Below are 12,991 nucleotides of genomic sequence, written 5' to 3'. Positions count from 1 at the left end.
GCGGCTTCAGTGACCCTCGAGCTCCCGGCGAGCTATCGAGCTGGTGGGTAACAGACGACTCCGAAAACGTCGAAGCACTTTTGCAAATATGCGATATCTTGATAAACCGAGCAGATATTTGATGTTTACACAGCTACTTTCTCGCCTGAAAAGATGTTAAAAGTTTATTTTGTGACCCAGAAAGATTAGTAAGAGTAATTTTAAAACTTAGTAGCGGCCGCCATTGTCGGAAACTGGAGTTTGGCTGGGCCGCGCTATGAATTCTGGGATATGGTAGGCCACGAAGGACACACCCGACCCATCCTTCAAATTCGGGGAAAAGGAGGACGCATTTGTCGGCCGCATTCGGAGGAGTCTACGAATTTGGACAGCCTTCGGCGCGTCGCTGTGACGTAATCGATCTACAAATGCGTCCTCAGGAGGAAGCAGCCCATGAATTTGGACACGACCTGTCATTAGTCTCTGCACTGCATTAGCTAACTGGCTGCTAGCACAGCTTCCTCTTTGCGGTGCAATAATGTAAATTGCTGTATTTCCCAAAATCTCAAAATACTCCTCAGGAACACCACATGAAACATTACTGTGGGTTTACATTAAGTCAGGTTTGTAAAGGACTCAGTTACACCCACTTGATAAAACAAAGTTGCTAAACATTTAGCAGATGATGTTTGTGTTTCGCAGTCTAATGCTCGACACTCACGCACACGTGCACTCACAGTCCTGGAGGTGAGCTTAATAGATGTTAGCTCTAATCCCGTAAAAACTAAATGTGTCCATCTCTGCAGCTATTCTCACAACTCAGACAACAAACACTAGACAGCAGACTATCCTCAGTTTGTGGTCTGATTAAAGGGGCAGTTTTTTTCTTTCTTTTATCCAATAGCATCAGCTTTCTTTCTGTATCCCATCACAACAGTGGTGTGATGAACATAAACCTTGTTTGTTTTGAAGAACTCGTACTGGAAAGACATTTTCCCATTTCCAAACACAATTTTCAAATGCATTAAGCATTAGATGATGGCAGAATTTCCAGCGATGGAAATAAAAAACCTTGAAATTTCTGCAAATTCCCCCAAATCTCTACAAACTGTTTAGAGTAACTGAGAAAATGTGTTTTTTACTGGCTCTTTAAGTCCCTGCTGTATGTGAGAAATGATGCTTTGGTGGGGGGTCCATTTAGGGATGGCATATAAGAGGATTAGAAGTTGAAAATGAAAGATGGTGCAAGTGGGGGTGATGAGGGGGGGGGGGGGGGGGGGCGAGTATTGAAGAGTCAAAATAGATGCAAGCGGGTATGATGGTGAAGCATAATTAGCTTTAGCTTCTGGTCCATGTCAAGTCAGGAATTTAATGTTTGTGGGACATTTGTGGGAAATACATCTTTTTGCCTCGTTGCTGAGAGTTATTTAGAGCGTTACCTTTCTAACAGCTGCACTGTAAGTATGAGCAAAACACAGCAGGAAGTGGAGCGGCGAGTTTGGGCTTTGTCACATATACGAGACGATCATATTAAACGTGTCTGTCTCAAATAATGAAGTCAGTGTTCAAACCTTCTGTCTATAAATCAGGAGAAAGGCGGCTTGCCTCATAATGTGAACGAACTGGGCGCTGCACCAAGGACGAGATAACATCAGATAATAATGCAAAGCTACTTCAGTGGAGTCCAAACAAGAAATATGGAGCCTGAATGAGCATAAAAGGTTCCTCATTCTTAAAGTACGGTAACTTAGGCTACGTTCACTCTGCAGGTCTTGATGCTCAATTCAGATTTTTTGATCAAATCCTATTTTTTTGTCTGCTCGTTCACACTACAAATAAAATGTGACAGCAAACGCGCTCTAGTGTGAACGCTCAAAGCGGCCGCATGCGCAAAAGAAGACGTCACACACAACACGCTCTGTTTAGACCCAGAGCAACAGTATTGTTTGACTGATGGTCCTTAATATAAAGACTTTGGACTTTACGTTTCCCAGTTTTTGCTTTAAGTTATTTTGTTAGTTACATAATAATGTAAATAACCTAATAATGATCCTTATTGCTGTTTTAGAGGAGCGCTGCTTCAAAGGATAGTTGCAGATTTCTGTCAGAATCTGCAGATTATACAGTACAAATAAAATGTTCACGTTTCTCCAACGTTGTCTTCCCAACAGTTTCACCGGATGTCCAGGAAGCGTTCACGATGTCTTCTCCGGCGCTGATAATTGGCGTCTGTCTTGTGTCAGTGACGTAAAAGACGGATTTAATGCGACATGACCATCAAACTGCAGTCGCTTTATAAAACATCAGATATGTATCAGATTCAGCACCACATACGAAAGTGACCCAGATCGGATTTGAAAATATCGGATTTGTGCCGTTCACACTGTCACACCATTATCGCATCTTTTGCCTACAGTGTGAACGCAGCCAAATTCTGTCTAATCGACTGATTTTTACAGTAAAACGGCGACTCCAGGAAATGACCTCAGCTAGCAATGAAACCGCGTCTCACTTGTTTTTTTGCACGTTGTATTTTGAGCGTTTGCTGAAACCAGACTGCTTGTTTAAGCTAAGCTGACCAGCTGGTGCTTCTTGTTTACTCTACAGACATTACAATAGCATCAAACTACAGAAGCTAAACGTATTTCCCCAAATGTCAAACTGTTTTTTTAAGGCTTTACAATTCAAGGTGAAGCCGGTGTTTAAAGTTTGCCTCTGAATTGATGTGGACCTCAGCACAGTTTCTGGATTGCGTGCAAAATGTGATGCAGCAGTTGCAGCGGGACTACCTGCATCCACATCATTAGGCCAACCGCTGGACTGAGAGCTGCTGCCGGCCGCTGGGGAACGGCCCGAGTAGAAGACATCATCCACCGGGCTCTCCATCTCGCTGTCGTCAATGGACTTGCGCTTGTTGGAGCTGGGAGAGGAAGGAGAGAGATTAGTAAAAGGGATTCATTATGAGAGCAAACTGGAGCAGGCCGGGGTCTCCCACTAAAATAACTAATTAGCAAAGGGGACACTGATAAATGTCATATCATCTTAAATCAAGGGAAATGAAACAATGTCACATTTTCTCTTCAGTTATCTACATTTTGTTTTCATATCATGTTACAGTCTTAAGGGACAAAGCAACATAATTGGAGACAAACGAACACGAGGCCTGAATTTTAACAACGTGCTGTGTCCACGCCGGCTCAAAGCAGCCTCGCGCTACAAACTGCAAGCAGAAAGTGCGCCTGGTGATGTTGGAGCCTCTTTTTGTGTGTGTTTACACATTCCTATAAACGCACACATCTGTGACCAATAAAATAAAGGGGGCTGTGAATGTACAGCATGTGCGTATATGTGGGCGTGTGTGGCTTTGTGTGATGCAGGGGTCTGTGCTACATTAGTATCAAGGGAGATATTCTGTAACGAGTGTAACTACCTCCGTGGGAGACTTGCATAAAGCTCCATTTCAGTCCTGCAGCGTGAGATGAGCGGGAGAGGACGGCAGAGGAAAACAGACAAACAAGGAACGGGTGACAGACAGATCGGTGGGAAACATGAGTGGGAACGAGGAGGGTTAGTGATGAGGAAGGAGAGAGAAAGATCACGATCAAAAAGCAGAGCAGGCTAAGCTTTAGGAAATACAGTAAAGAGGTCGGAGAATGAAGAATTAGATTTAGAAAGAGCTTCGAGTGCTTCGTGTGTACCTGGTGGAGGGGGTGGAGGTGATCGAGCGCCGCCCCAGGGTCACCTGGTTGATGTTGTAATAGCCAGGGCTGTCCAGGTCAGCCAGAGAGAAGTTGGGGCCTGTCGCTGTAGCCACAGGGGCTGAGGGGACGCGCAGAGAAAACGAGAGAAAAGACACATCGTAGAAAAAACTAGAATTAAAAGCTGAAAGTGTGTGAGATCAGTCGACTGCAGAGACAGTCCTTTGTTTAAGCTTCGATGATTCCTGATGACTCTGATGATTCAGTAGCACCACAAATGTACTCATTTAAAAGTCTTTATAGCCTTACTACTAGAGACACTGACACAAACTTCTATTCAACCAATGGATTAACCTCGTAGGACCTGTGTCCACTAGGGTTGGGGGAAAAAATTGATACTGTGTAGCATGGTGATATTTTGTTTGCTAATAATGTATGGATACAGGGACAGCAGAAATCGATATTTTGTTACAAAAAGGTTTTTGTGCTCTGACTTCAGAGCATGTTGATCCTTTTTCTGAGCAAGAATCCTGACATTCCTTCACTGTCCAAATGTGTTTAACTTGTTTTTGGCAGCAATAAACATGACAGTTTACTTATTTTAATTTAAGACATGTTTTATTTTAATTAAGTTTAAAACTTTTTTATTTAATGTAAAATTATATTTTGTTTTAATTTACTTTCAAATTCTTCAGTTGCTGAAGGGGCTGCATAGTTTTCATAAACTGCATAGTTCAGAATAGCTATAATTGTACCAGATGGTTGATTCAGTTAAGTTGGACTAGACTGTAATACAAACCGTTCAGTTTGTCAACAATAAAACTGAAATGAGAGAAAGACTGAGTGTGAGACTTTGATATTAGAGAAAATGAATATTGATAAAGTTTACCTTTATGTACAGAATCTGAATATCGCAAAATATTTTTAAAAATTGCAATAATATCATATCGTGGGATGTATGGTGATTCCCACCTCTAGTGTCCACATATGGGAACATCACATTTTGGGTTGTCTAGACCAGCGGTCCCCAACCACAGACCGGTTTATGTCTGACAATATTTTCATGGACCGACCTTTAAGGTGTCGCAGATAAATACAACAAAATAAAACCAGTAGAGCTACCACAAAAAAAGATTTATTCATAACACACTGAGTTAATGATAAAAATGATAACAAAATAACAATAAAACCCTGAAGACCATAAATTTCACACTGGTTCTGGTCCGAGGCCCGGGGGCTGGGGGCGGCTGGTCTACACCACAATACTAAATTTTGCTCTTTCAAAATTTGTTGTTTCTCATTTTGTTTGTGTACTCAGGAAAAATGCTGCTGTGTTCAGACACCAAATAAAGAGTTTTGCACATCATTACTCAAGTGTGAATCGAGCCAAATAGCAAAGAGGAATTAAAAACGCACGTTCGGATCTTAGCAGGTTAATGTACTAGTGATATAATATAACTATGCAAATTAATCCAGCTCCTAAAAACTACTAGTTATAATAGGTTATATAGTAACATAATAACACTTATATACTAAGAATGAGAGGTGACAGTGGCTGACTCACTCTGCGACACACGGACCAGCTCGGCTACGTTCCACACTCCCGAAGTCACAAAGCAGTCCTGGAAACTCAAGTTGCCTGGTTAAAGGGAGAGAGAGACATTAGTGAGTTACACTCTGAATGCACACACACACACACACACACACACTCAGGGGCTGACAAACACGTGTGGAAAGCCCTGACACACTGCTGGTGTCGTCCACTGGGCCCATGTGTTTTCTATAAGGTACATCAGGCCTTTGGTTTGGACACGTTCACTTTCCTGACTGTTGACAGTCCAACATACACAACCAATCAGTTCCAACAAGCGGCTGTAATCTGCACACAGACAGCTATGTAATGGATGATGCGCACTGTGATCTTCATGTATATATCATGCGCACGCATAATAAAGTGCACATGTTTAATAAGAGGTACTGGAACACTGATATATATACACGTCCTCGCACATCTGTCCTTTCAGTCTGTTGACACGGTAACCAAAACCTTGATTATAACTTGAAGTTTCACGACTACAGTCATCACTTCTTCAGTTCGACTACGCTGTGCTGTAACCTGTGATGGGTTTAGTCACTGGAACATTTTCTTAACAGTTTTAGTTTCAACGTCACGATCATCTGACTGCTTGTCTGGCTTTTTCTTTTTCAGCTGTGTTAGCTTCCAGCACCGTGTCGCTTTTATCAACAACAACACGTATGAACAATACTCGACTTCAAAAGAGCTACGACAAACCCTCGATGCTTGTTGCCTGACGATTGACCAATATGCTGAACCTTTGCCTAAATCTTAAATCTAACATTTTAGCCTCACTACAACTCTTGATTTGGAGCACAAAGGCCTAAAAAGAGAAAAACAAGCAAAACTAAATACTGTAAGATGCAAAATCACTTTAAGCTAGCAGCTAGCCAGACAGCAGAACAGATAAATATGCAGCTAACAGAATAAACTGGATATTTGTCAGGAGTCGAGAAACCTGATGACTGATAATGTTCTGGTATCAGCTGACAACCAGTGTTGGTCAAGTTACTTGAAAAAAGTAATCAGTAACTAATTACTGATTACTTATTTTCAAAAGTAATTAGTTACTTAGTTACTTTTTAAAAACACGATTTACAACCTGAATAGGTGATAAAGTGATAGATCTTTCAGCCCAATTCTACTTTTTCTACATAATCATCATACAAAATGTAATCAAATGGAAAAGTCTCTTTTTAAAACTTGTTTTATTAGTTTTAATCTTTTAACTTTATGCATCAAGCAAACATTTAATTATCTGCAACATTCTCTGACTGGAAGAAATTAGTTTAACATTTAAACCTATTTTCTGCACATTCCAGCACATAAAATAAAATATTTTGTGTGTTTACACTCAGTCTTTCAAATAGATGCAAGTAAAACACAGCAGAAAATAAATAAAGTCAAAGACTAGCGGTCCTGTTGCTCTATTTTCACCTGTAAAGCAGGAGTGGGGTAGGCGGAGGGTTACCCTGGTGCAGGTGTGCAGCGGTCAGTGGAAGAATCCGCGAGTTTCTCTGTGAGTTTCCCATTACGTCGTAGCTACTCGGTGCTTGTTTGGAAGTTTAGGGGTTTTTTTCGCTGTAAAAAGAAGTTTTCTTCCCACGCACAACGGACACTAATGTTTTTGTCACTTTTTATGGAATCAAACTCAAAGTAAGGTCAGTACTTCCACGCTTTAAACGCTGCACGCTCATACTCTCTCTGCACTCGATATATGATCCATTGTTGATCTGCACACAGCTGTTGTCACGAACGTCGCACTCGCTTACGTCACTGTCATGAGACATTCTCGCAAAAAATCACGGTTTTAGTAACGCAGTAACGCAGCGTTCCTACGGGAAAGTAACGGTAATCTAATTACCGTTTTTGCAATAGTAATCCCTTACTTTACTCGTTACTTGAAAAAAGTAATCGGATTACAGTAACGCGTTACTGCCCATCTCTGCTGACAACAGGTAAGAACCTTGTTTTCACATAAGGAGCTTTATAAAGCTTACTGAACTCACCTGGTCTTTGACTCTTATTCTATTTAAACTGAATGTAAACAGTGAGGTAAGTGAACTGTCCACACAGCCCAGCTGCTGAGAACGATTCAAACACACGTCACAGGTGAAAATGGTACAAATAAATTAAATGTGCTGCATTCTGAACTTTTGTTCCTCAAGTAAAGTTTAAGTATGCAACTCTATATCGTCCATGTCGGCATTACGCTGTGTGTAAAGCAGATCGCTTTATGGCCGAATCAATTTTAAATCCACACCCTTCTACCCCCCTTCCCTCTGTCCATCACTCCCCCCCACGCCTTCTCCCTTCGCCTCTCATTCTTTCACTCAGTTCTCTTCAGCCCCCCTTATTTCTTCTTCTCTCGCTCCTTCACTCCAGCCCTGCCCGGGGTTAACCACAGCGGGGAGAGCGCATGAGGTCAGCGCTCAGCTTCGGCAGCGGCCATGTGGTTCCCATCTTCCAATAACGTCAGTGTGATTTATGAGCGGCCTGCCACAAACCCAGCACAGCCCCCACGCTACAGCACCATCAGCTCTCCTTACCATAATAAACTCAGATCCAACTCTGCTGGGACACACTTGCACAGGCACAGAGGCCGCGTGCAGGGCTAATGCACATGCATGCGTGGCTGTGTAGGTGTGACTGCGTGCAGGCACAGGTATGTTGTTTTAATAAATGCACGCCTATGAGGACACAGAGTGAGATTAATGGAGCGTGCACTTGTAAACTTACCGTTTGGTGGGGGCTTCACATCTGTGTCTCCTTGCTGGTTTGAGTTGTCTGATTGTCCTGATTGTTCTGAAGAGACAGAAAGGAAGATGGTGAGTCAGGTGGACAGATGTCTGACCAAGGTGAGGGGCAGGTAGAGAACAGAGGTGTGGTAAACTCTTTTCACTGACAACAGACAGACGTGCTGAAATTAAAAAAGGCACATATTTCCACTCGGGTCGAGGCTCAGAGCACCGTTAGTCGATTCTTATCTGGTCATTATCGTTCTTACAGCCTTAGTTCGGTAAAGTGCTACAAATCCCCCAAAACATTTGTTAATGCCAACAATTAACTCAGTGGTGATTTCTGGGTATTGGTGCACCGTCTTTGCCATTGTTTGAAAGAACTTCTAAAAGTGGACCACATCAGTCCAGCTCTGTCTTTACACTGGCTGCCTGTCCGTCAGAGGAGAGACTTTAAAGTTCTGATGCTGGTCTATAAAGCTCTGAATGGTTCAGGACCAACATACATCAGTGACCTCCTGACCCAGTATGAACCTTCCAGATCCCTCAGGTCATCTGGATCCGGTCTTTTATCAGCTCCCAGAACCAGACACGGAGAAGCTGCATTCAGCTTTTATGCTCCTTATATCTGGAACAAACTCCCAGAAAGCCTCAGATCAGCTGAAACACTCAGTTTATTTAAATCCAGGTTGAAGACTCACCTGTTCTCAGCTGCATTTGAATAAAGCACCAAATCCACACTTAAGCTTAAATTTCAAAACTTATATTTTAACTACTGATTTTATCTGTTTTGATTTTATCTGTTTTGATTTTATCTGTTTTGATTTTATCTACTGTTTTTTGTTTGTTAGTTTGTTAGTTTGCTTGTTTTAATCAATTTAAAATCATTGTTTTTGTTTCTAATGTCTCTGTAAAGCACTTTAAATCACCTTGCTGTTGAATTGTGCTATACAAATAAACTTGCCTAAAATATAGAACCTGAACACGGTGTAAACTGGCTCAAGTGGTCCTAAGAAAACAAACCGAATGTGTGCGTTCCTGTATTCTGGGTTTTGCTCTCAAGTGTGTATAACTCAACTGTTTTTGCATCTTTGTTTCTTGGAATTACTCAAACTCACCCTTCATGTTCGGCAGAGTGCTAATGCTCACTAAACTTTTAGAAATGCATCATTTGGAGTTGAATCACCTGTTTGTGTTCACCTTAAAAAACTTCTCTTTGTGTACCTCACTTTTTGGCGCTTGAATGTTTACATGTGCACACACAGATGACAGATGTGTCACCTCCACGCTGACCAGTAACATGCACACTCTGTTTGGATCTGCTTCCACCTACAGGGACAGGAAGTCAGAGAGTCGTCTGCTTCAGCTGCTTTTCTTTGGCTCGCTGGCGGCCATTCTTCTTCAGATGTGTAACGCACCCTTGTGGAGTTTTATGGTTGTATCATATATATCATTCAGGCCAATTACTCCAGAGCACTCAGCCTTTAAGGGCGTCGTGGGCCGAGACTCCAAAACGTGGCCCCTTGCAGCCACTAGGCCCCCCAATCTCAACATCCTCTAAACCCAAATCAGTGCCCTAATCTTGGGTGGCAGTGTTGCGTTACGTGCCAGCAGACCGGCGCACTCTTCACCCTGTGCGCCGCGTGCCAAAACCAGGAAAACAAAAAGAAACCCAGAAGCACCTCGTCGCTCTGGGGAGAGGGAAACACGAGGAAGACTTTCTTTCTTTCTCGCTCGTCCTTCATCCTGCACAGAGTCCATCTTCAGGTCTTTCTCCCTCCGCTCACATCGGTTTTGTCTCTGATTCTCTTTCTCTCTTGCGCGCTGTCGCTCTGTGGAATCCTGGCAGCCATCTTAGCGCTTGGCAGCCATCTTAGCTTTGGCGGTACCCATGCATTCCTGCTAGCTGACGGCACACCCACACACACACACAGAAATAGACACACATGCTTGCAAAGCACACTCGCTCTCAAACACAGGCCCAGTGGTCTTAAAGATAAAAAGACCTACAGAGGACGTGCGGCGCTGACGGGGGGACGCTTGTTTACAGTCCTGTGAGGATCACGTCACCTACGCTGATGGGCCGTTAGCGCTCGACAGCTGATCGCAAATATGAGACGCGCTCGTAAAAGGAAGAGTGCAAAGGGCAACACAAAGAGTCCTTCAAGGTAAACGAGGCCTTTCTCATCCCCACAAACCCTCATCAAACAGTCAGAACCAGAGAAATCTCTCTTAGTGTGACGGCTTCCAAGCCAAAATTCACTGCCTTGTTGTCATGACAACGTGGATGGCACACCACAGTCCCTAATGATGAGTGGTTGTTGAAGCCTGCGTGTGCATATGTGTCGCTGTTTGGCCTGGCAATTAGTTCGGATGAAGATAATAATATAGCTTCCTGGCACGCGCTCAATGTGTTGTTTTGTTTAAGTATCTGTTGGCACGAAGCAGAGCGGCGGCCGCACAGCGACTGTCGCACGCCTGCTTTACTGTAGCAGGAGCTCTTCTGTCTCCAGGCTCGGCTTGGAGAACTTTTCTGTTTCTCTTGTTGAATCGCGCAGCGACATGTACACCGAATCTCAAATGTAAATGAAGCGATTACAAGTTCGCAAACTTTAAATAGATTTTGAGGGTTTCCAACCAATGAATGGTGGTTTTCTATCCTTAAACTTGTGCAATGTTTAACAACAGTTAGCAAGTTAACCAAGGTTTCTTTCTTCCTGTCAAAAGGGAGTTTTTCCTTCCCACTGTCACCAAGTGCTTGCTCATCTGGAGTCATGTGATTATTAGGGTTTCTTTCTAATATTGTACGATCCAAACAATGTTAAGCACCTCGAACTGACCGTTTTTTGTGAATTGGTGCTACATAAATGAAACGAATTATAATAAAAGGAATATAGTTGACAGGCTGATAGTTGGAAAATGAAGAAAAATGTTTTTTGACAGACTCTTTAAGACCACGTGTCACATCGGAGAGAAAAATAATTGTCAATTCTCTCTGCTAGCAAAAAGCTGCAAAGTGACTGATAGCACGTGTGTGGTTGGACGCTCTACCAACAGACTAAGGAACCCATAACCAAGCATGTTTTCACAACTTTACTGTTTAGCCCATTTGAGCTGACCCCTGTTTTCCTCCCTTGGTGCAGGTTGTTTCTGCCAACATGAACGTAGTCATCGTACTCTGATTCAGACCAAAACAAACGCCCTTTGGAGGAGGTGCAAACCTCAGAGCTTTTAATGATCAAATTAATCTGACCCAGCTACCAGCTGTGCGCTGCAAGTTTGAGCTAAATGCATCCCATAGTCTGGCATGCTTTGCATTCTCTGACATAATAAACACAGATATGTAGAGTGCCGATCGTAGTATCTGTTGTTCCTGAAATATCTCATACCTAAGCAGGCCGGACGTCACTACACTACTGAAGTTTGCTTGAAAGCTACAACGTTGCTAAGTCATTAACTGTAAACAGTAAACAAAGTATTGATAAGACAAAAAATGTCTTTAGTGTTTAATAAACTTCTGAACAAAAGAAATGAGCACTTTAGGAGGTGTGAGTGAGATGAACTACAGGAAAACACTGACATATGTAGCATTCGTGCTGTCACTAATAAATCAAATATGAGTTTTGTGCTACTTTATTTCTATAAGCGAGATTTGGAGAACATGCAGCAGCTTTTAGCACATGGCTAATATTATCTAACAGCTAAGTAGCCAAAATAAACTTTTTAAAAGTGAAGTTTTTAGTCAGCCAGAGGATTTTAGCAGCATTTCAGCCTCCAGTTACATACATGCAGGAAACGTGGAGAATCTGTTTTCCCCAGTAAAAAAATTAAAGATCTAAAAATGATGTATGAATATATATTTTATGCCAGGTTTGCTAACATGTTTTATGTTTACACACAGAGATCATAGCTAGTTAACATCCTGACTCTAGTGGCATTCTTGATTTTTGTGTAAAGCTATAAAAATAATCCCGCTCTGTAAGACGTTCTGGAAAAAACGTTCATGTTTCACTAAGTTTTTGTTCAATTTTATTCTCGCCTAATTTCCCGTTTGTGTATTTGCATAATTACGTGTCATCCCCATGCTCTGCTTAGTTCAATAAAGCAAAAATGTCTTTGTCTGATATTAATTTAACGCACGGACGCACCTCACAATATGTATGTTTCATTCTTACATGTGCACGTGTACGGACGCTTCTCCACGAGTGTAATCACGCTGACAAGCATTCATCTATATTTACATTGTGTGGGTGCACAATAGGTGCCCAAAGGTGCCTCTACAGGAGTAAAGTAAGGAGGGGGGGTGATGCCCTTAAAGACACGCTGCGCTCCTGGTAAACAAAAGCAGTTGTGCATTATCATATACGACCACCGTGCAGGGAGAAATCACTGCCAGCAGGCCTCCCGTCCCCACTGCAACATCCGTGTGCGCCCACACCTATGACACGCAGAGGAGCACATGTGACCGCTTTTATTAACGTGTTGGTTCAAGTGCTCGGAGGCGCACACTCCAAACATGGATGCACATGCCTCCGAAGCACAAACATGCTCACACACACACAAAAACACAACATTCAAACACAGATGAATCACCCTTATCTCCTGCACACAGTCGCCCCAAGGCCCCCTGCACACACCCCGCTAGAGATAACACACACACACACACACAGGCCATCTAATACACCATGCTATCGCTCCAATCACAAACACGCACACACACATCTCACTTTGTTTCCTGCTCAACATACAGTACGATTCTTGCTAATGTACTCCAGTAGAGTCTATGTAAAAGTTAACACTGGCTGTACATTTATCACACTGCAGACGCAGACTCACACCCAGGCTAGTGTACACACTCAGAAATCACACTCGCACAATCGCTGCGTTCATCATACACGTAAAAACAAAACGACACCACGCACGAATACACAATCTCGAATCATTAAGTGACACTTGAATGTAAAATCACATCGACGTGCTCCCCCTCTTAGCGCACAGGC

At 42.7% G+C, this 12,991-nt stretch overlaps 1 protein-coding gene across 16 annotated transcripts in view; it reads right to left on the bottom strand.

Moving 5' to 3' along the window:
* The window catches only part of nfixb (nuclear factor I/Xb), a 140,657-nt gene that overhangs the window by 19,679 nt on the left and 107,987 nt on the right, over nt 1–12,991 (bottom strand). For 11 of the 16 annotated variants that reach the window (XM_087837265.1, XM_087837267.1, XM_087837276.1 and 8 more), the window contains 5 exons: nt 7,993–8,058; nt 5,242–5,316; nt 3,678–3,798; nt 3,410–3,445; nt 2,769–2,899 (listed from right to left, as the gene is read on the bottom strand). In XM_087837265.1, coding sequence (XP_087693391.1) covers nt 2,769–2,899; nt 3,410–3,445; nt 3,678–3,798; nt 5,242–5,316; nt 7,993–8,058 — 429 coding nt within the window. The remainder of the gene's footprint in view (nt 1–2,768; nt 2,900–3,409; nt 3,446–3,677; nt 3,799–5,241; nt 5,317–7,992; nt 8,059–12,991) is intronic. The other 5 variants (XM_087837270.1, XM_087837278.1, XM_087837263.1 and 2 more) reach the window with 1 other exon arrangement.

Source organism: Neolamprologus brichardi, unplaced genomic scaffold (assembly GCF_056152115.1).
Source record: "Neolamprologus brichardi isolate AB-2024 unplaced genomic scaffold, ASM5615211v1 NODE_ptg000031l+_length_7269946_cov_1, whole genome shotgun sequence".
Taxonomy (NCBI): Eukaryota; Metazoa; Chordata; class Actinopteri; order Cichliformes; family Cichlidae; genus Neolamprologus; species Neolamprologus brichardi.
Note: the sequence above shows the minus strand (reverse complement) of the source record. Positions and strands in the feature narration are given on the sequence as shown.